The sequence below is a fragment of the Chroicocephalus ridibundus genome, chromosome 14, assembly GCF_963924245.1.
Source record: "Chroicocephalus ridibundus chromosome 14, bChrRid1.1, whole genome shotgun sequence".
Taxonomy (NCBI): Eukaryota; Metazoa; Chordata; class Aves; order Charadriiformes; family Laridae; genus Chroicocephalus; species Chroicocephalus ridibundus.
In genome coordinates, this window is record NC_086297.1 from 6,808,984 (window position 1) to 6,829,975 (window position 20,992).

Genomic DNA, 20,992 nt, shown 5'->3' on the forward strand with positions numbered 1-20,992 from the left:
GTTAGAGCGGGGTTGGGGGATTTGTTTGTTTGCAGACAAAACCAGCTTGAGAACCTTCCCAGTTAGCCTGTCTGATGGGAGTGCTGCAGCACATTCCTCAGCATTTGACTGCAAATACAGAAACTTCAAAGTAAATGGGAAAACACTCACAGGTATCATTAAATACACATTTAGGTGAGTATTTAAGAACCTTCACAGCCTTGTGAAAACCAATATATTTGCAAAATGTTTCCTTGCTGACAGCAGAACTCAGCAGTTTCATTTGCTGTATCTGTCCAAAAGCAGCCTCAGCAAGATCAGCAAGGTTGTTTGGAAGCTCAGATTCACAGCAGAATTCAAAACTGAATGCATTAATGGACCAAAAGTTTTGAAATATGACCTTGTCATTAAAAAATTGCAGTATATTTGAGCAACACGTATGGCAGTTAATCCAATGGTAGAGTTCCTAGTAATGGCAAGTTCATACAGGATATTAAAACCAGAAAACTTATTTGAATAATAATTATGCTAAAACTTGAGTAAGCACATAGTGTGTGCCTTGCATTTGCTACAAAAGCCAATAGGACCACGGACAAACCCTCTTGAATAGCTCGAACAAGCAGAAGCAGGTTTGGAGTTTGAAGGAGGAGGATGTGTATAAGACCAAATGTCTCTCCTGGTATTTGTTACATTTTAGCTATTTGGTAAAGATGAATAATTTCATTTTTTCTGTAGTTTGGAGGGGATTTACAGATAGTCTTGTCACAGTGCAGTTTCTTTCCTCTTTAAGAAGTTATTTAGTATTTATGTTGTTTGTACAGACATCACACTGATAGAATTTTCAGATTATATAAGCGGCCCAGTTTTTGAAGAAAAAGTGAATCCTTTCCCATCGTCCCTTATTTTCACCCAATTTCAGAGAACGCGTTTCAGCATTTCTGAAAATTAGGCCAATAATGGCCAGCCTACACTCATTATACTAGTTACCACCTGACACTCAGCTGATGGATGATGCAGGGATGTGTTGGGTAGGAAACAGTTATATTTCCTATGGAGTGCATTTGTCCCGTAGTGTGCATACAATACAGCAATCAGATAATGTGGCCTCAATAAAAAGAATAGCCTTGCACTCAGCTATCCCCTTACATCTCAGACAGTAATTCCTGTGTAAAGAGTTTGTCAAATGTTGTAGAGACCAGTAAGGTACAAACACTGTTATTCAGAAGAGAGAAAACAAGTGAGGCTTATCTAGAAGCTCCTTAGTTCCTGGGACTCACATGCAGGCAGGTTCATCTTCAGTCAGAGGGACCACTACACCTTTTCTGCTTCTGCCTGTTGCACACACAGGGCAGCAGAAATATCCCGGGAGTACTTCAAATGAATCACTTGGTACAAGAGAGCTAGATTCTCCCTAAACAGGCAGGTTTTCCTAGGTAACGATTACGCCAGCTTCTGTGCATAGCAGCAGCTGCTCTGCAGAGGCTGTGTGCCACGTGCTATATGTACAACATATTAAGCTAGAAGTGACCAGTTTCTTCCTTAACAGACATATCAGATCTTCAGAGTGTAAGTGCAGTTAGGAAAAGCAGTAGATCACTTGGTGAAAGATCAACCACTGGACAGCAATTAGCTGAATAGTGTGATGTAACAGCAGAGGAGAGGCCAAGGTTTCTTTCCATTCCAAAATGTTTTGTAGTAATGCCTCTGTTTAGAGTTGTGGCTTGGCAGTACTGTGTTGGACTTCTAAGAAACCAGTATTACCCAGACAACTCTTTTTTCAGCCTGTGAGTAAGTGCATCTAGTCAGCTGTCCCAAGGACTTCTGGCCTTTCCAAGAACCGTCAAAGTTACAGAGTTTTGGTAATCTCACTGTGGAAACAGCATCCCCAGGCAGGGCCAGAGCCCTGTGGAATGGGGTCAGAGAAATCTGATTACTCTAGAAAATACCAGAACACAGAACATCAGTGTTTCTGTCTTGAACTGTCATTACAGATATGAACTGCAGCTCTCAGTGGTGAATTCTTGTGCTTGCTCCTTACTTGTCTTCGCAAGTCAGCAGAGCCAGGACATTTCTGCATTACATGCTGTCATTAGCACTAAGAGTCTTGTGGGAAGCCAAAGTAGTGCATAGCTACAAGTAATTCTCAAGAGGCTACTGTCACACACACAAATGTTTTGGAGAATGGGACCAGTTAATCCTTACTGGATGTTCCTTACACATAACCCTTATACCTCAGTGCCTGCTTTCTCCAAACTGAATCCCTTAATGCCCTTCAGTTTCAGAACGTGATGCTCATTAGATTCATCTGAACAAAGGAAGGGCTAACTGATGCAGACATATACTGAATTTGTCAAAAATAGTTAAAATTCCAACTTACTACCTGAGAGTTATGTTTTAGTAACATTATGCTGTGAAGCACTGGGATATCCGGAAAGACCACTTTTGATAGACTAAATAAGCTGTCTTTTATAATTTTTTGTGTTCCTTCTTTCATTTATATTTTTCAGCAAAAGGATCGATAGTATCCCAAAGACATTAAAATAAAGCTGAATCTACAGAACAGAGCTCAAGTTATCTGCTGGATAAGCAGTCTTTCCCCGTTCCTTAAAACAATAAGTTCCAAATTACTTTTCTCTGAGCAACTTTCTCCTGTGTTCCAATTTCATCTATGTGAAGCTTTCTTCGCTTTTTTTCTGGATCTTCTTTAAAACCTAAGATCTCACTCACCCTGCCTCAGAACAGTCATTCATTTTAATCTCAACAGCCAAAGCCCCCAGTTTTACAGCATGAACCACAGCACAAACAGAAAAACAAAACATGAAGAAATATGAAGAGGAAAGGTTACTTTTAAAGATCATACAATAGCTCAAAAGCTGGGTTTCCCGCATTTCAGTGAAAAGCCTTATTTAAAGGGTAGAACAACAATCGCAGGTTTTTTTTGCATTTCATCTTTTTCACTTTCGGTCTATGATTAAATCTGGGCCAAACTCTCCCTCATTTCCATGCCACCCCCAAAGTACAATGGGTGTCAGGCAAACTTAGTTGTGATTGCCAGCTCGTTCTTTGCCTGTTTCAAGGGGTATCTGTTGAACCCAGCAGTGACTGATGACTGAGGGACTGACCAGACTTGATTAGAAACAGCCAGCTGAGTGGTAAGTAATTGAAGCAGCTAGTTATTCATGCAAGCATCTCAGGCACTGGCAGACATAATAAGAGAGCCCAATGTGTGGCTGAACAGCAGACATGGGCACTGATCTGGTCCATGTGTATGCTCAGTGTCTTGTGTCGAGAAGAGGGCGAGAGGGTGTTGCTTTCCTCCTATCCCCTTTCTCATTTTTAGCTGTTTTACCAAGAAGGATTTCCTTTACCCAAGACTGACATTCTAATGATCAATCTGTGCCAGCTCCACTAACCTTTACCATTTCTTTTTAACCTTTAAACCAAACTGTCCTTTAATCTGTTTTCGTTTCCGTTTCTTGACATAGTTATGCTAAATCTTTCAGCAGTGGGGACATTACATTACACAGCATTACACAGAAAGACAGTTTTCCCCAAGACTGTATATCATTATGAGTGGAATGAGAGAGAGAAGTACATTACATTTTCAGAACAATAGTAACAATGGCCCTAGAAGATTGTTACCTAAACTGCTTAGTTTTGGACCTGGATATACCTCTGCCTATAGATACACCCCTTCCTACTCCTGCCATATTAATAATGCAAAAAGAAGAGATAATATGAAAAGCATCTTTTTAGCAACTATATTTTTAGGAAACATTAAAGTAGTATTTAATTGTATTGTTTTAGTATATGTGTTAGCTCATCACAGTGGCAGAAGAAAAATACCTAATTACATACTGTTGTAGAACTGCTCTTTACCCCGAGATTAACATAATTTATAAAAGTGAATTAGTCTGGTTTAACCAGTGTAGTGAAAGAGTGGTAGCATTTTCTACACTGGTATCCCAAATGTGTAGGTGAAAATAAGCAAGAGCTTTGCAAAGGTAGAGGTCACTAATTGCGATTGCTAAATACTTTTTTCCAGGTAATAGTCTTAATTGAAGGAAATGTTTAATTAGGCAGAAATAAGCAGCTATAATTTAAAAGTTAAATCGGAGAGGGTATTGCAGGATGTCTTTATTAAAGGCATAGCAGAAAATTAACACTAAGATTCTGGAAAGGTACTTCCTTTTAACTCCTCATTTCGCCCTACCAGTTTTCTGTTCTTTCTCATTCAGCTAGTGCAGTTATTGAACTGTTCCTGTCATTGATAATCCTTCATACAGAGGGAAGATGAGATTTGAACAGACCGGTATGAAAATAGTACGTAATGTGATACTGTTAGAGTTCTTCACAATTTTCTTTTTTTTTATATGTTTCAAGATTTATTGATGAAAAAAAATTGAATATTTTTTACCATTTTTTGAATAATGGTAATGCTGTCTTACTCTCGAGGATGTATTTCAGCTATCAACTTTCTGCTTCTAAAAAGAAACCAGAATACTTTCAGTTCTCAAATTTGAAACCATTGTGATAATGTCTAATATTACTGCAGTCTAGAGATTTCTGTGACCAATTACATGAATACCATTCTATACTCTGTCATTTCTTTGGTGTTTCTGATTTATCTCTCAAAGCCTTTATGACTTTACGTTTGGCTTTTATGTAGAAGCAAAGCAGGTCATGTGGTTATCCAGAGGCATTAGTATGGTAATTTTCTTCAAGTTGAGTAGGTGGAAATAATTAATGGACTGCTTTATTGATGTACATAGATAGCTGATTCTCTCTGTGGTTTCAATTCCCAGCTTCAATAAAGTAGCTTGAGATTTTATCTGAGGGACCAGTAATTACACAGGGCAAGAATAATTGCTGCACAAATACAATCTGATTGTGTTTTATGCTATTGCCAGGGCTGATGTTAAAGCTTAAATATATAAACAAGGATCTGCTGCATGAATAAGTTGACCCCTTTTATTTAAACTCATGAACTCTAAAGTAACTTAAATTGAGAAAATCTGTGCTCTTGAAAGTTGAGCAAACTTCAAAGAGGAAGTTATAGTTTTAGTGCAGTGCAACACAGAAATAACTTTACTGTCTCAACTAGACTCCATCTCCTATTATTGGCAGTGCCCAGTAGAAGATACCTTGGGAAAAATAATCATCTATAAAAACAAGCACCATAAAAATCAGATCACATTTGCTACTTTTTATTTCTCTGAGGCTGATGCAGATTTTAAGTGAGGATTTTGGCAATTCAAGTGACTGTGGTATTCATCCTAGAGTTCTGCCTGACCCTAATGAATTTGTTCACTTCATCAATTTATACTAGAAGTCATTTTTCTGATACTTGATTTTGAGGCAGTTTCTCGGATTAATTCCCCATAAAGAATCTCCTGTGTGGGAACCTCCCTAGGCACCTTTGCAAGCAATAAGGAAAAGAACTGGTAGAGCTTTGCTGCTGCATAATCTTTCGTGTGCTCCTCTTACAACTTGATCATCAGCTGGCCCTACAGACTCAAACAGGATCCTTGCCTCTCATACACTTGATAGCGGTTTTTATGACTTTAGCAAATTGTTCTTCAGTATCTTCTTTTGGCTTGTCTTACTTTAGTTTTATATTTAACTTGTCAGGGTTTATCATCCATTCTTATTCTTCGGACACCATTTTTTGAAGGATGCTCTCTTACTTCAAGCCACTCCCTTTATTTTCCTGTTGAAGGTTGCTAGCTTCTTGGCCCCTTTTAAACAAAGGCTCAGAATAAACACGTAACACCTTAAAACTTAGTTTATATTCTGGCAGTCCCAGTGTCCATTTTAGCATTTTGTGGTTCTTTTTCAACAAGCTCCCTCATTTTTTTGTGGTTTTCGATTGGGTTACACAAAAATTGACTACATAAGGGATTTAATTCATATGAAGATGCTAAATGCAATGAATTCTATTATGCAAAGTGTGGCTTCTATACTTACTTCCTAAACCAGAGTTCCTGCATTGCTCAGACCTAAATCAGAGGTTGTCTCCTCAGTGAAAGGTTTGCACAGTTAACACTATTTTAATGTCCTACTTATTCCAAGTACCCAGTGCAAAAAGCATCATCATCAGATCAGTGAGACAGACACAAGGTGGACAGAGGATTGGTGGCAGAACAGTCCGCTTATATCTAGTTCTGAGGATGGCTGTTTTTTAAAACATACTTTTCTCCCACATATCTCACTCTGTTTGATTTGCTACTGTACTATCTCATTTACTTATATGAGGTAACACAAGGAACATAGGTTTTTCCCTGAACTTGGAAGCTGTACTGAGAAATATGAGGATATTTCCTGGATATTACAAAACTTTGCAATGATAGAAACCATTTCCCTACCATGCCTGCCCATTGCTTTTGTTCCCAGAGCAGTAATAAATCATGTGTGTTGCCAAGGTTAGGCACTTTTAACAAAAGTTAGCTTAACAAAAGTAAATCTGTTGATCTAAGGATAAAAACCCAGGAAGCCAATGCAAATGTATGAGGAGGAGGATGGAGCAGGGAGAGGGGGAAATTTAGGATTCTCTGAAAACTTTGAACAGCTAAGAACGGCTCCTGCCAGTGATTCATCATAGCACAGAATAGAGATCAGAGCCTCACATCATGAGACAAGCAGGGAGAGAGATGGCATTTTATCCTAAATAAATTCTCATATGTTCTATGGCTTAGAAACAAAGATTATGATTTTGGTGTAGAAACCTTGCAAAGCGGCTCTCTGCAATTGCAGGCACGGTTCAAAGTAAACGCAAGCATCTTTAAGGACTCCCTAGATTGTGAAGTTGAGAGATGGTGGGGTGACACTTCATCAGGTGTGGCATGGCCTTCTCGTCTTTCTCAGTCATTTCAGACTGGAAAGCACAGCCAGGACCTGAATGCAGCAGACACAGACCAGGGCAGCTTTGCTACCAGATGAACCCCCAGCAACGCTCTGTCCCCAGAGCCAGCTGTGCTGGGGAGCACCGAGTCATCTCGCCCCACCCCAAGTGATGCATCTGTTCCCTTCTAAGCTAGGCCGAACTATATCAGTCAGTGCATCACGAGGACTCTTCAAGAAAGTGTCGCAGAGAAATTCTAGCTACGAACTCATTATGGCTTTGCTAAGAGCAAGATGCAGAAACAGAGCATGGGGTAGAGCTGAGAAACTTCTTTATACCTGAGCCTCAACAGCCAGACAAGTAATTAGAAGACAGTGCTTAAGTGTCCACAACCCGTTCATGGCCTAGACCAGCATAATTTTTTTTTTTTCTAAGATGAAGTAATGTTTAAGATGTCGTACACAGCTTGCCCCTCTGATCCCATACTGCGAAAACCACTGCCTCCTCTCACAACATGGATGCAGACTGTTACATGTCCATCAACACACACTGTAGACAGTACATTATGCTGATCTGCAAGTTTGCTATACCTACAGAAAGGCATCTTTATGGAACACTGTTCACGCATTGCTTTTCTCTGGAGAGAGGAGGCTTGTATTTATTTAGGCAAATCCTTGGTACTCATCACTAGCAGAATAGCATTCAATCGTTGCTTTATTGTTCTAGCTGCTATTATTTCAGTGTTGTTATGCATAGGTTTGGTAAAAGCCATCAGAATACCTCATTCTGTTGTGTCATGCTGATACTAGAGCATCTTCATATATCTCTATATAAATTGTTCCCAGTAAATTGAAAAAACTAGCAGCTGCAATAAGATACAGACTGAATAAGGATGTCAGATTTTTGCATAGGTATAAAATATAAGTAATCCCCCTTGCTTTCTCCCCATATAACACACACATGGAAAAAAGTCTGTTGTCCATAGTGTGCTAACATACAGAGGAAATAAACTTTGAATTTATCCAATTTTCTTTCTGTTATGAGAAGGTTGAAGTCATGACATCAGTCAGACAAAAACTTATCACCTTATGTCTATGTTTGCAACAAATCAGGTCTCAAGCAGTATAAATTTAGGGGGATTTATAGATGAAGGCAGAGATGATATGATCAGTATACAGAAACTTTTGGTAGAATAACCAGTAGCTAGAGAACCGTGTTAAATGAGATCGTAAGCTAGTATGTGGGCTGCATGCAAACTAGCTTGTAAGAGCAACTCCTGCGCAGCGCAGGAGCCGGGCTGCTGCCTAAAATGCTTCAGGGGTCCACACACAAAGATGCAGCATATTCCCACTCATACATGACTAGATTTTTCATGGAAATGCAACATAATTGTGGGGAAGGAGATACATTTCATTAATGACTTAACCCCTAGGAGAACTTTGTCTGTTAGCTAAGCTGGAATAGTGAAACAATAGTGTATGAATCTAGGAAAACAAAAATACTCAATTTCTTTAGACTAAGCAGTTTAATTCAGCACTTGTATTCAGCACTTTGTATTTAGTTTAGGCCTTAGTTTCCTACATGAAGCCTCCTTAGATTTTTCCATTATGGTTCTGAATACTTTTCTGTTACTTCGAGCATCTAAGCAGCAGCACTAATTACTTTAATTAAATGTAATCAGACACTAATATTGCATAATATCCCTGCCCACTAGTTAACTTAAGTGTGCAGTCTCAGGTTAGTCATCCTTAATTAGCCTTCAGCTGAAGTATAAGCAAAGTCGTTCTGATCACTGGGGTGTTTACCATTGCTACACTTTCTGTCTAACCATACATAACAGGCAGCAACGAGCATGTATTGGAGACATTCTTAAGCATGAGCTTCCCAGGCGTTTAGAAAGAAGTCAAAGACTGCAACACAGACTTACGTGTCTGGGTGACAAATCTAACCTTTGCAGTGCAGCATCACAATATGGGACCTGGTCCACCTTCTTGACTTCCCGGTGGTGGGCTGGTGTGACAGGCATTGCACAGAATGCAAGGTTTCCCTGTCAAAAACAGAAATAACATTATAAAACATCCCCTCATAGCAGCTATTTTCCAGTGCAGCTTTTCTGGGACAATCCCAGTTACATCATAAATTCTTTAAGTAATATGAACCTGAAGATAATGGACTGCCCTGTTTGGCTTGCCATTTTATTGCACTTACCGTGTCTAGTTTGTTTATTTATTTTTAAAAGCTTGCTAAAGAATTGGTTTTAGTGATACCAAGAGTATTTCTGCACAGAAGATTTTTTTTTTTAGTAATACTAGAAACCACTCAAGCAATAGATTTCCCTTTTAATATTTTCCCTCTTGAACATAATTTGATGTGGGTATCTGCAATTCCAGCCATTTTGTGTGCTATTCCCTGGTCTTGGCTTTCCTAGAACCATAGAGCATTACACTATCATCCCTCCTTACAGATTTAATGCAATACATACTAAGAGTAATTACTCATTTTGGGCTTTGCATGTGAGCTGATTTTATTGTCCGTGCCAGGGGTTAAGAACAGATATTTCACCACTGAATTTAAGGTATTAGTAGTGCACATTCACTTAAAAACTTCAGCTGGGGAACACAAGGAAACTAAGCTTTGCTAGGCATAACGTGTCAATTATGGCTGTACCACTTGGATCCCTTCAGGGCTGTTTGAGCTCACCTGCACCTGTAGATGTACAGACAGACTAGCAAAAAGAAGCAGCAGCTTCACCTAAAAATTGAGGTTTCAGATCTTTTGTAATAAAAGTAGCATCTCTGGACAATGGCTTATGAACTACTAGAACAGGCAGATACTCAACAACTGCAAAACACTTCCCATCACTTCTGCGTAGGTACTTGTGCTGAAGTTTTACAATGCAAGCAATAGCCTAAAAAGAACCCTGAAGTTTATCTACTTTTGTATCAAAGTTGCATGAAGCTATGTATTAACCCAACCAAAGTTTTACACGTAAGTACACTTAAACTTTGAGGGCAAAAAGAACTAAGTTGTTTTATAAAACATGATAGGAAAACACTCACCAAGATCAGTCATTTTCCTGAGGCTATGCTACTCAGAAGATATTTTCCACCTGTCCACCCTCCACGGAGTATCTTCCCAATGGATTAAGTCTACTACAAATGTGAGGTTCAAATCCAAGCAACACTATGTGGCCCCCATCAGAGTAGCCAAAAACCGGAAGCAGAAACAAGCTTTCACATGGCAAAACCCTGCATACAATTAGCCACAGCAGCTGAAAAGCTTTTTATAAGCAGCTGGTGGCTTGTTTTCAACTCCACCCTCTGGGAGAAACACCTGAGCATTCACACTTGTGAAGTTTTTCACCTGCTAAATAAAACTACAGAATAGTTCTGAAAAAGTCAAAGTTGCCTTATATACTTTATACTCTGTGATCACAATGTGTGAGCTTCTCTTATAATAATGCTGGGGGTTTTTAAAGAATTCTACTGAATATGAACACTTTTGAAAAGCTGAGTAGAATGGAACAGTTCCAGTCCAAGGACACATTGTATGTGTGCAAAATTCATGTAAGGACTAATGAGTCACATTCCTATTGCTCAATAAATATTCTATAATACTAACAGCAAAGAAGCTATTTATAATTGAATCTGGGATTATATCTAGGTACATTCAAAAAAGGAAAAAAACCAACCCTTCTTTCCTGATACAAAATGAAACAATGAGACAGTATGTTTTGGTCTTTGTGTATGAAGTTTTAAATTTCAAGTACTAGATGAATTTGCCTGTTTTCAGTTTCAGTGTATGCATGTAGACAGTATGACAATTTTAATTATCTGGCTATCTCTCTTGCATGTATTTCTCTAGTCGTTCTAGACTTCTCTTAAACTTGCACTCTTATATTTTGCAGTTCCCTCCTTTTGGGGTTTGGTCAACTCAGCTTGGAATCTTTGCTCTGTTGGGAAAAGACAGTCACCTGTCAATATTGAAACCAGCCATATGATTTTTGATCCCTTCTTAACTCCACTTCGCATAAATACAGGGGGAAGAAAGGTATGTGTTCTATCTTGTTCTGCTATAAAAACAAGAAGTTAGTAGGCTTATGAACATTTGCTATATTTTACATTTCTAAAGGATTTACATTTCTATCTCAGTCAGCTCAGACAGAATAACAACAACATAGCGCTTTGCAAATCACACAATTTCATCACTGCTGGAGAGAGAACAACCATATGTTTTAGGTGTCTTCTAGCACATATTTATATTTTCGTATTAACTGATACTTGAAACTGTGCTATCTGGAAGAATAGCATCTCACTTAGAAACTCCACGTTTATAATTACATTTGGTGTTCATCCTGGGTGGCATTTTAAAAGTGCTATTCTAAAAATGTTTTAGATAGCCAGGACCTTCTTCTATTCATCTAAATGAGGATAACATTGCAGTGCCATCACGTCAAGGGGTAGGAAAGGATGAATGAGCTTCTTTATGTTATGAAATAAAAGAACATATCTCAGCATGGGACAGGCTGACAGATGTGTTCAAAAAGTAATCTAGTTTCTATGTTATCTACAGCATATTGGCACTCATAACAAGATTATTTTTTTATTGGACATCTCCTCACATATATTAATTAGAAAACAAAATGGCAACATTTATTTTAATAGATCATAAGTAAATCTCCAAGGATGTTGGATCAGATGGAAATGATAGGTTAGCAAAGACTGTCTTACTTATATAAAATCAGCATGGTGATTTCTTACTGAAAAGTGACTGCCACAGCTGACTAGTTTATTAACCTCTATTTCTCTTTTTCTAACTAGTTTATTAACCTTACCTTGTTTAACCAGATTTGAAAAGTATATCTTAATAAACCGAGGTAGGAAACCAGCATCATTCTGGGTTAGATAATGTGCACACCCGTGGCTCAGGCACTTAGACTTCTAGGCTAGTCCATGTAGATTAAAGGTGGAGGCGGGAAGTGATCGTGACAAAATGATGCTCTGCAAATGGGTGGAGATTGTTGTCGGAGGTATATGGACATATAGAAATACTGGTGATAGGTGCTAATCAGTGATCATGTCATCCCTTTTGTGCTTGCAGACCCAGTGCTCACAAGCAGAATTGAAACTGTTATATATCAGTGTATACAGTGAAAAAATACAGAAAGTTAACAAATGTAAACAATGAAAGCAGATTTGGATCCCAAGCATGTTTCACTTTTAATAATCTCATGCTCACATCAATAGCATAGTTAGGGACGTTTTACATACATGGTTCTTAAAAGTATTTACTGCATTGCCAAGGTTAGGTGCTAACTCATTCTTTCCATTTATGTTTACTAAAATAATTACACTTACTAAAAATTAGGAGTATAGAGAAATTTTAGAGTGCAGCACCAAATCTACTTGGCTCCTAAATTACCATTCAAAGAGAGGCAGTCATTTGAAAGCACTTCAAAAAACAAACTGATCCTAATGATTATGCTTAATGATTTTTCTTTCACTAAGGAATGTATGCACAGTATGGAAGTTTAAGGACAGTCCTAAAATAATGAAGTTATCAATTCCATTTATCCAGCCGAAGGGATGATACTTTTCAATTCTAAATTTTTTTTATAAATGAAACATCTTGAACCTGTTAACACTCTTGGAAATAGTCACTAGTTCATAATGTTTTTGTGTTACTTCCCGATGTGGGGGTGCTTAAAAGGGTGTTTTAAAGATTTTGTTGCTCATACCATGCAGGCAGTTCTCTTTTATTCAATCTGTAATACAGAACAATGCAGATGGAAAGGCATTGTGACTTACAATATCAGAAGAAGCAGAAACTCCAACAAAAGGTTATTCCAAAATGATTTATCTTCTCCTGTTGCCTTGACAAATGAGATTTCTGCTGCAAACAGCAGGAGATGTTAGGAATTTGCTCTGTACTTCACGTTGAGGTTCTGGTGGTACATGTGCACACACATCAGAATCGATGTAAGCTTCATCACAGAAATGATAAAATGGTGGTATTATCACTTCCTGAAGGACAGTAATGCTTCTAACTATGGCCCAAATTTCAGGGTAATATGTACATTTTGCTTTTTAAGCAGAAATGCATTGAGGTTTTTCATTTTGATACAAGAAAGAGTTTTATTGACTCTGCTATTTACATAAAGGCTGACATAGTTCAGATTATTTATGAATTACGGAATGACATAATATGAAAATCAAGAAAAAAATTACGTGGAAGTTGTCAGTGAGTTGAAGCCAGGAGTTTCAGAATATTTAATGTCTCTAGCAACTCCAGGAATTCAGCTGGTTTTTTGTACCAGCTCAGGGTGAAGCAAATGTTTGATTATTAATAAAATATCGTAGGCACAGATAACCTGGGAGATGCTGTGTTGGGAATGAGGTGTTCTTTCTACACTCACAAATATGAGCTTGCTGCTGGCAAACAGTGGTGGCCTTCTGTCATGTTACAAGAACAGAATTTGTTCTAGTTGTGGTTAGTTTCTTTTAGAGAGGTTTCTAAAATGGTTGAATCAAATTTCTCCTTTGAGGAAAAGATTGCAATTTTAATGCCTTAAAAAAAATTCTTTGCTCATAGTTAAGGCTTCAGTGAGGATTTGCTTTGGCAGGTAGCATATTTGTGTTCACTTTTTTGGTAATGTTTTTCGTATGTTAAAAATGGAGGTGTGTTTCATATGGGCTGAAGCACTTCAGTTTTCAGGGCAGTGAACCAATTGGTATAGCAGCCAGGGAATTTCTGAGACAAGACTTGACTGTGATTATGCTGTACATGAAAGGATTTTATGGAACTGATACTAAGAAAAATGGTGAATAAATAAAAAAGGGATTTGATATGGTTTCAACTCAAAGTTATAATAAGCAAGCTTACACGTATAGTGAACAAGAGAGACAGCTAGTTGCACAGGGTCAAAATTATGTGCCTCATTTGAAAAGGGAGATGGGAGGAGAGTCAAGCCTTAAGAGAGCGCTAGATGGAAGGAGACATTCAGTACAGTTAGTCTTGGAACAGTAACTTCAAATTTCTTACAAAATTTTTTGCTATTAAGGTAGAAATCAGTTTTATTTGAGTTTGAAAACTCAAATATTTATTTGAGTTTGAAAACAACATTTCTACTCTGTGTGCTTCACTTTTGAAATTAACTTAAGAAGGAACAGAAGTGGTTCACCCACAGGAACAGAATCCAAGACCAGTCTAGAGAAATTCAAGACATACCTGGGTGATATGATTACTGACTTAATACTTCCTCTTAACACTTTCATTCCTGGCCACTTGTTTCTCTCAGGCCTTTACTTTTTTGAGGGTGGGGAGCATTGCTTAATTTCTGTAAACCAGCTACCTCTTTAGTTCTCAATTTCTACCTCAGCAGACCAAAACTGTTCCAAACCCTTCCATTACAGAATCTATGACTAAAACCTTAAGTGCATAGTTTTCTAGCCAATTCCATTAGAGAGTTTTTGGGTTTTTTTCAGTATTGGTAATGGAAGGCATTTTAGTAAGCCAGATTGAGACTCTCCTACAATTTTTTAGACCACTTGGGAATAAAATAATACTTTTCTTGTTTCTAAAGAAAAGGAATGGTCTGAAAGGAAAGTATGAAGGACAACATCACTGTCTTCCTATGCTGCAGCCTACCAGGGGAGAAAAGGACAGTCTGTGGCGTGTTACATGGCAGGTGACTTAATAGGTACTTCTGATCTGAGGTTGAGAAGAAAATTCTTCCCATTCCATCCAGGCGCAAAACGAATGGCAATGCAATTTACCAAATATTTATACCTCTTTGATCCCAGTTTTCACAATAAAATTCCAGTGAGCAATAATATATTGCTTTATGTGCTGTCCAGCAGCGTGGTATCGAGTCATGCGATTTACAATTCAAGCATCATCAGATGTTATTCTGAATTGTGCCGTGTTACTTGGTATGTTTGTGCTTCTCCATTTCCTGAGAAAGTGGCTTTTCAGGTCCTGAAGGCTGAGTATCTTTGATACAGATAATTGGATTTCAAGATCTAGAATCTCAGCACAAGATATTTAATGAGTTTACTTGAAGATAAATTCCCCAGAAGAAATGCTGCTTTTGAGGAAACTCCCCAAGTTTTAGCTCTCTCTCAGGCCCAGCTTTGTCTCTTGATTATGCATTTTAGTGAATTTAACATGCAGCCCATTTCAGATAAACAGCCCTTTTTAATAAACAATACAAACCCTTATTAATATGCAAATCACCCTCCTGCACTCTGTCACAAAGAAAAACACCATTTTCCTTTCTCTGATTTTTTTTTTCCTTTGGATTCACATAAGCACCAAGGCAATCAGCAACCAGACAAGAGAATAACTTTACTGACAAGGCAGTGTGGTCTAGTGACATTTAGGCAGCCACCAGTATGGGTTTCAGTCTCCAAAGCAGGGATTTCCAGACTGTCATGGATGATAGTGGTGGATGAACAAACCACCTCACTTCCCACTAAGCTAGTCCTCTGCTAGGAATTCTTCCTCCATTCACCAGTGCTGGCAGCCTCCTTCTCCAAGAGCTCTACCTTTGGTCTCCCCAGATTTTTCCCGACTTACCTGTAGCCCATCTGCCTTTGATCTCCTCATTCTCTGTGGACTTAATTTCAAGAGCCCTATTTCCAAGATTCTTTAAGATTGAACTACAGTTCTTGGCCATACTTATTTTTCCCCCATATAAACTTGTTAAGTAACAGCGTTTCCTTTAGACAATAAATGCATCCCTGCCAATTAGTTAAACCTTGTCATGTAAGCGATGCCATGCGTTACTAATCATTTTAGGTCATGCTCAAGGACTTAAATTTTGGTTTAAAGCGGATAAAGTTCTGTTTAAAATCACTTTATTTTTAAGACAAGGAAGGCCATTGTACCTGATGTTGACCTCTGGGGAAATAAACAAATCAATGTTTGCTGGCCAAGGAGTGTTATATACATTCTCTAGCTCAGTGTGCATAAATGAAAGTTACTCAGTATGATCTGTAAGTCTGTTTTCTCCTATGAGACATTAATGAATGCAATCACGTATTATTTAAGTTAATATCTTTATAAATAATTGGTTCATTCTATACATCACAAGATAATGGTGATATTTAGCAGTTTCTAAGCTAAAATAGGATAGGAGAAAAGAGATTTATGAATTGAAATCAGTTAAATGGTTTCTCTGCCAGCTAGTTCTGATTCCATGCTGTTCAATCAATTCAGAGTATTACTAGCATTTTTCTCAAGAGTGCAATATATGACAACTGCCAAGCTTTGGTTGGTGATTACTAAAAGGACAGATACTGGTGTGAACCATATTTCAGCACTGCAGGAATATAAAAAATGAATTGTTAGAAATGGTCCAGGAGGAATGGATAGCAATAAGACATCAATGTCATCTGTAAACTGATTTGTGATGAATTTTTAGAGGGCTTAATAATATGATGTTTTGATTTAGTGTGGCTTTGGAAAGTCAGAAGTCTGATACAAACATCAAAAACTTTAATGAATAAAAAATGAAATATAGTATTGCTGCTTAAATAATTGTTTAACATTTCTAACACTTCTACAATATTGCATGTTCTCAGAAGTGCTAGTAAGTGAACATAAAATGAAAACAGCAGGTTAAAGTAACTTGTTTATTCATCCTCATCGTTGACTTTAGAACAGGAAAAATTATTTCAGAGGTACTTGCAAACTTTGCTGTTAGTAGAAAATATATAGGGAAAAAACGTATATTCAGGGTCTAGATCTATCTCTATACTAGGACTTTTGTTTCCGTATCACTTCAGTGATCCTTTCTTGAGACTGAATCAATTTGGAATATGTGGGGACTCAGATATGCATCTTGGTATCTTCTAAATTTCTGGTTGTCTGTGGTACTGGAGCACCACTGGTAAAGGAGTCCTGAACAAGAAAGAAAGCATTTCTACGGTTTCGTCATAGTATCAAGGTTATCTTGCTCCGGTATAACTACTCTGCTTGACATTTAATCTTGCCTAGTGTCATAAAACAAGGTCACTTATCTGCCGTAGGAAACTTCCTAGGAGATCTTAGATTTAGCAAGGAGTGATTCAGCAGGATTACTCCACAAGCTATATTGTACCCTGTTTTAGAGCTCAGGATATGCTCTTATTTTCGCAGCAGTACCTTTCAAATTATATGTTAAACTGTATCTCGGCTGCAGTTGTGTAGTAATTAAAAGCAACCCATGGTGTCCTTGCAAAGGTGGGTATGCTAACCCTAGAAATGCATTCAGTGGGATGTTGTTTGAAACATCAGGGGGATCTGCTGTTACGGACATTGGGCAGTAGATCCATTAGAAAGTTAAAGAGTCTGTGATATTATCGTAGCTGGGCTAACTGATTCTAGCCAAAGGTCTTGTCCATTGCTTTCTTTTTTCCCTCCTCAATTGTTTATTTTAATAAGTTGCTTTCCTATTTTCAGTTCCTAATGATGTAGCTTCAGAAAAAGATTGGAGCAGCAGCTGGCCTCCAATTACATAATAGTTTGACATATTCAAAGGAGTTTTCAAAAGTACCAACTTTGTTCTTAATGCCCTTTTTGTGTCTTCTAATATATGTTGTGCATTGTTTTGATAGTATCTTTTTTGGATTTATTTCATCCTGCACTCAGGTCTATTTATAAACCTAGATATTTATTTCAAGCCTTGCAGAAGTAAAAGTAAAATAGATCTTGTCTTTGTACTTGATTCTGTACTTGGGGCTATAATCACTGATACGAAAAGGCTGACGATTTTTTTTTCTCACACTGATCCTGCGGTCGTAGTAAAAGTGTACAAGTCTCCTAATACTGTATGCTTTAAATGGAATATAATTTGGTATTTTAGCATTGTTAAAACACATGTCCTGGTCTTAGAAGGATGATTCATTCTTTGCTTTTTTTTGTTAGGAACATAAAATAATAAATGTATGACATATTGAAACTTAGTAAAATAAGATAATATTTTCTTGAAAGCGGGTATTTTTGGCACAATATCCAAGAAATGTTTTTTACTGAGGGCCTGCTGTAACGGATGGGGATGTTCCATGTCATTCTGTACACAGAAATTGAATCATAGTATCAAAGTCAAGATCTGGGGAAGATGCTAGCATATATAAGGTTATTGTTCAGCTGCCACCAGTTCATTTGAGGCAAAACGCTTGCCAACCAGAACTAATGAGAATCCACGTATTTCTCCTCCTGGTAAATCCCAGCATCGACATTTTGCAATTTTGCGCTCTCAGTTCAATGGCAAAAGGCTGCAATTTGTAAAGCAGTTTTTATGATCACTGGTTGTGTATATTGGAGACTTCTTTTCTTTTTCTTCTCAGAAAGCAAATGTTAGGTACCTGCTATGTTCAGTTATCAGTCCTCTAGGAAGGTGACATATTCAGAACTTTAAATAGCTACGTAGCTACAGTAGCTAACATTGCCTGTGTTTAAAAACATCATTGCAACAGTTTCTTAAACATTTAAGAACAATTTACACAGCATCCAAAACAGATTTTCTTTTTTCCCTTTGTAATCAATATAAGCCCACCTTGAAATTATTTTGAACTGGTAAGTAAATAATTATTTATCAACAGTTCAGAATAATTCTTCTTCAGTTCTTTTTATTTCAGTATTAGTTTATTCTCCTATCTGAGTTCAAACATTTGAGTTTTGCAGCTTCCTAGCTGGCAGGTGGGTATATTAATCTAACCGCTTCTACTAGTATGTTGACTGCGGTTTTGGTTCTTCACCAATTATAGTTGGTAGCAAGACTGACTGTTAGCCCATCAGCCTTTATATCCGACATCTGTCGAGTATGTATTTATATCCAGGCTATTTTTCCTGAAGATGATTTACAAATTGCTCTGGAATTCTATAACAGATTGTATGTAGATTAGGAAACCGGTTTATACATGGTTATACAAGAGAGGAGACTTTATAATGTATGTGAGGTGTCTGCTGCCCACCTAGGCAGGAGATACATTTTGGCTGAGGATGGGTTTGCAGGAGAAAGGTAGCAAGTCAGCTTTCGAACAGGTATGCAGACAGCAGGCATAGTGATTACTTGTGGTCTGCTGGTGGCAGCTGTGAAGTGTGAGTTGTAAGAGACTCCGTTCCCAACAAACTGGAATCAGATGCAGCCATTGAGGAACCTGAGGAAAAGGTTCTCTTCCATTTTTTACGTAACTCTGGCTTTCATCAAAAATGGTTAAAGCTATGGACTGGAGACTGTTTGTTGTTGGGTTGCAGCAACCCCAAATAAGTGAAGACAATCAGGAAATAAACTAAGATCCACACTGACTTATCGTCAGTTTATTTACGTAAAAGTTAAGGTTAAGCAAACCTGCTTTGTGGCTGGAGCATTAAGCACGAAATAATTGCAAGTCTGGTGTTTGTGAAACTTTTCTTGGTTTTACATGTCCCTGTGTTGTTTTACACTGAATACAATCAAGAAATCACCACGTTTGTCAGGGATTTCTGCCTGTGTTGCAGCTGGAGTAGGTACTTTATAATAGACACATGTCAGTTCTGCTGTAAGCTACAAAAGACGGGGATAAATAACACTGCTGCCAGGGTGAAATACAAATTGCTGTGGCAGTCAAATGTGCCATTTAGAATTTTGAGTAGCAGTTTGGTTTAAGAGAGAAGTGCAAGTTCATTGTTCTTCCTCCTGGTACTGTTAATCGCTGACTGTTGAAGATGGAAGCAGGCACTGTTTGCTTATAGATAGGAGAATTAAACTATGTATTTTAGGATTAGATGCTAGAAAGGAGCTTAAGGGAAAAAACTGAAGCAGTGGTCAATGAACTGTATCTAATAATCAAAAACAAATCTGTGGATCAGCAGCTCCTCATCAAACTGGGATCTGCATGGTAAAGCAGTGGGGGTATTTAAGCTGTGTGTCACTCAACAGGCTGAGGAAAACCATCAGTAGATGATTCTGGAGCAGAGGAGGAAAATGTACATAAATTGGGGGTAAGAAACTGTTCTTAATGTAAGGGACAGTGTATATTACAGGGGTGGTAGACCTTGCAAGAAAACTGGAAAGCAAAAAGAATCCTTTTGTATTTACCCTTTTTTAATTTGGGATATGTTGTTGCTGTGCAGAAAGTGACAGAAAATCATAGCTCATAGTAGTATTGCTTAGCTGTGTGGTAGCCCTCTGTGTCACGTAGGTAAGTATTTGAATCTCTAACTAATGTTTGTTTTATGTACCTTTCAATTGAAAGCAATTATAACTGAAGAGTTTTACCTCCAGCTTCTTTATCAAGTTATTGCTTGTGTCCCTGAACAATAAACAGTCCCAAACTATCAATGTAGGTCTGGCAGTGGAAATTTTAGCTTTTAAATCGAAAAAATAGAAGGAAATTAAATTTGACTACAAAAAATCATTGGGAAGTCTGTTTTAACTGGCAAATGTGAAAAGATGATTAAAATAAAGAAACATTTCCGTTTGTAAACGTGTAAACTCAGTAGAAAATGCCAAATACATAACAGTCCCATTTTCATGAGTCTTCTCTAGGATCCAGTTCACCTTTTGTGTCTCAGTGTAGAACATTTGTCTTATAGGAAAAATAAGTGTGTTTGTATGTATGCCTTTGTGTGTATGTGTATGAGACTCTTAGCTTACCTCCTTTTTCTAAAACTGTATCCTGTCATTCATCATTCCAGCAGTCAAATAAAGGTGAATGAACATCTAAGGTTTCTTCTGCAGTCTATTTTCCAGAATTTTTCAGAATCCAAAAACTCACTGTAAGACATTTGATTAAAGCATCAGTCTGAAGAAACAGCATCATTTGTAAAGAAAGTCAATAAACTGCTGATTTTTTAAATTTACTTATTGTCCCTGTTGCATCAGCTCTAGGTTTGAATAATGCTGTGAACAGGGAAAGGGATGACTTCAGTAAAGTTATCTTGAACTTAAATGTGTATAACTTGCATCACAGCCTAAAACGAACTGAAGGAAGTTCATATGGGTGTTGATATACCCTGAGGGGATTGTTTCAGAAAGGCAGTTGGAGCATCTGAAGTGACTATGAAAAGATAATTCTGTTTTTTCAAGAAAGTTGACTCTTCGTTTCAGTTATGAATTCACAAGGTCTGACTACCTCAAAACTGCTTTGGGGATCAAGATGAAAATGTACATCATGTAAATATAAGTAGTGCTAATCTCTAACCGCT

The 20,992-nt window shown here is 37.7% G+C and overlaps 1 protein-coding gene across 4 annotated transcripts in view; it reads left to right on the top strand.

The window, feature by feature from the left end:
• The window catches only part of CA10 (carbonic anhydrase 10), a 202,079-nt gene that overhangs the window by 70,140 nt on the left and 110,947 nt on the right, over positions 1-20,992 (top strand). For all 4 annotated transcript variants that reach the window (XM_063352306.1, XM_063352303.1, XM_063352305.1 and 1 more), the window contains one exon: positions 10,728-10,870. In XM_063352306.1, the coding sequence (XP_063208376.1) occupies positions 10,728-10,870 (143 nt within the window). The remainder of the gene's footprint in view (positions 1-10,727; positions 10,871-20,992) is intronic.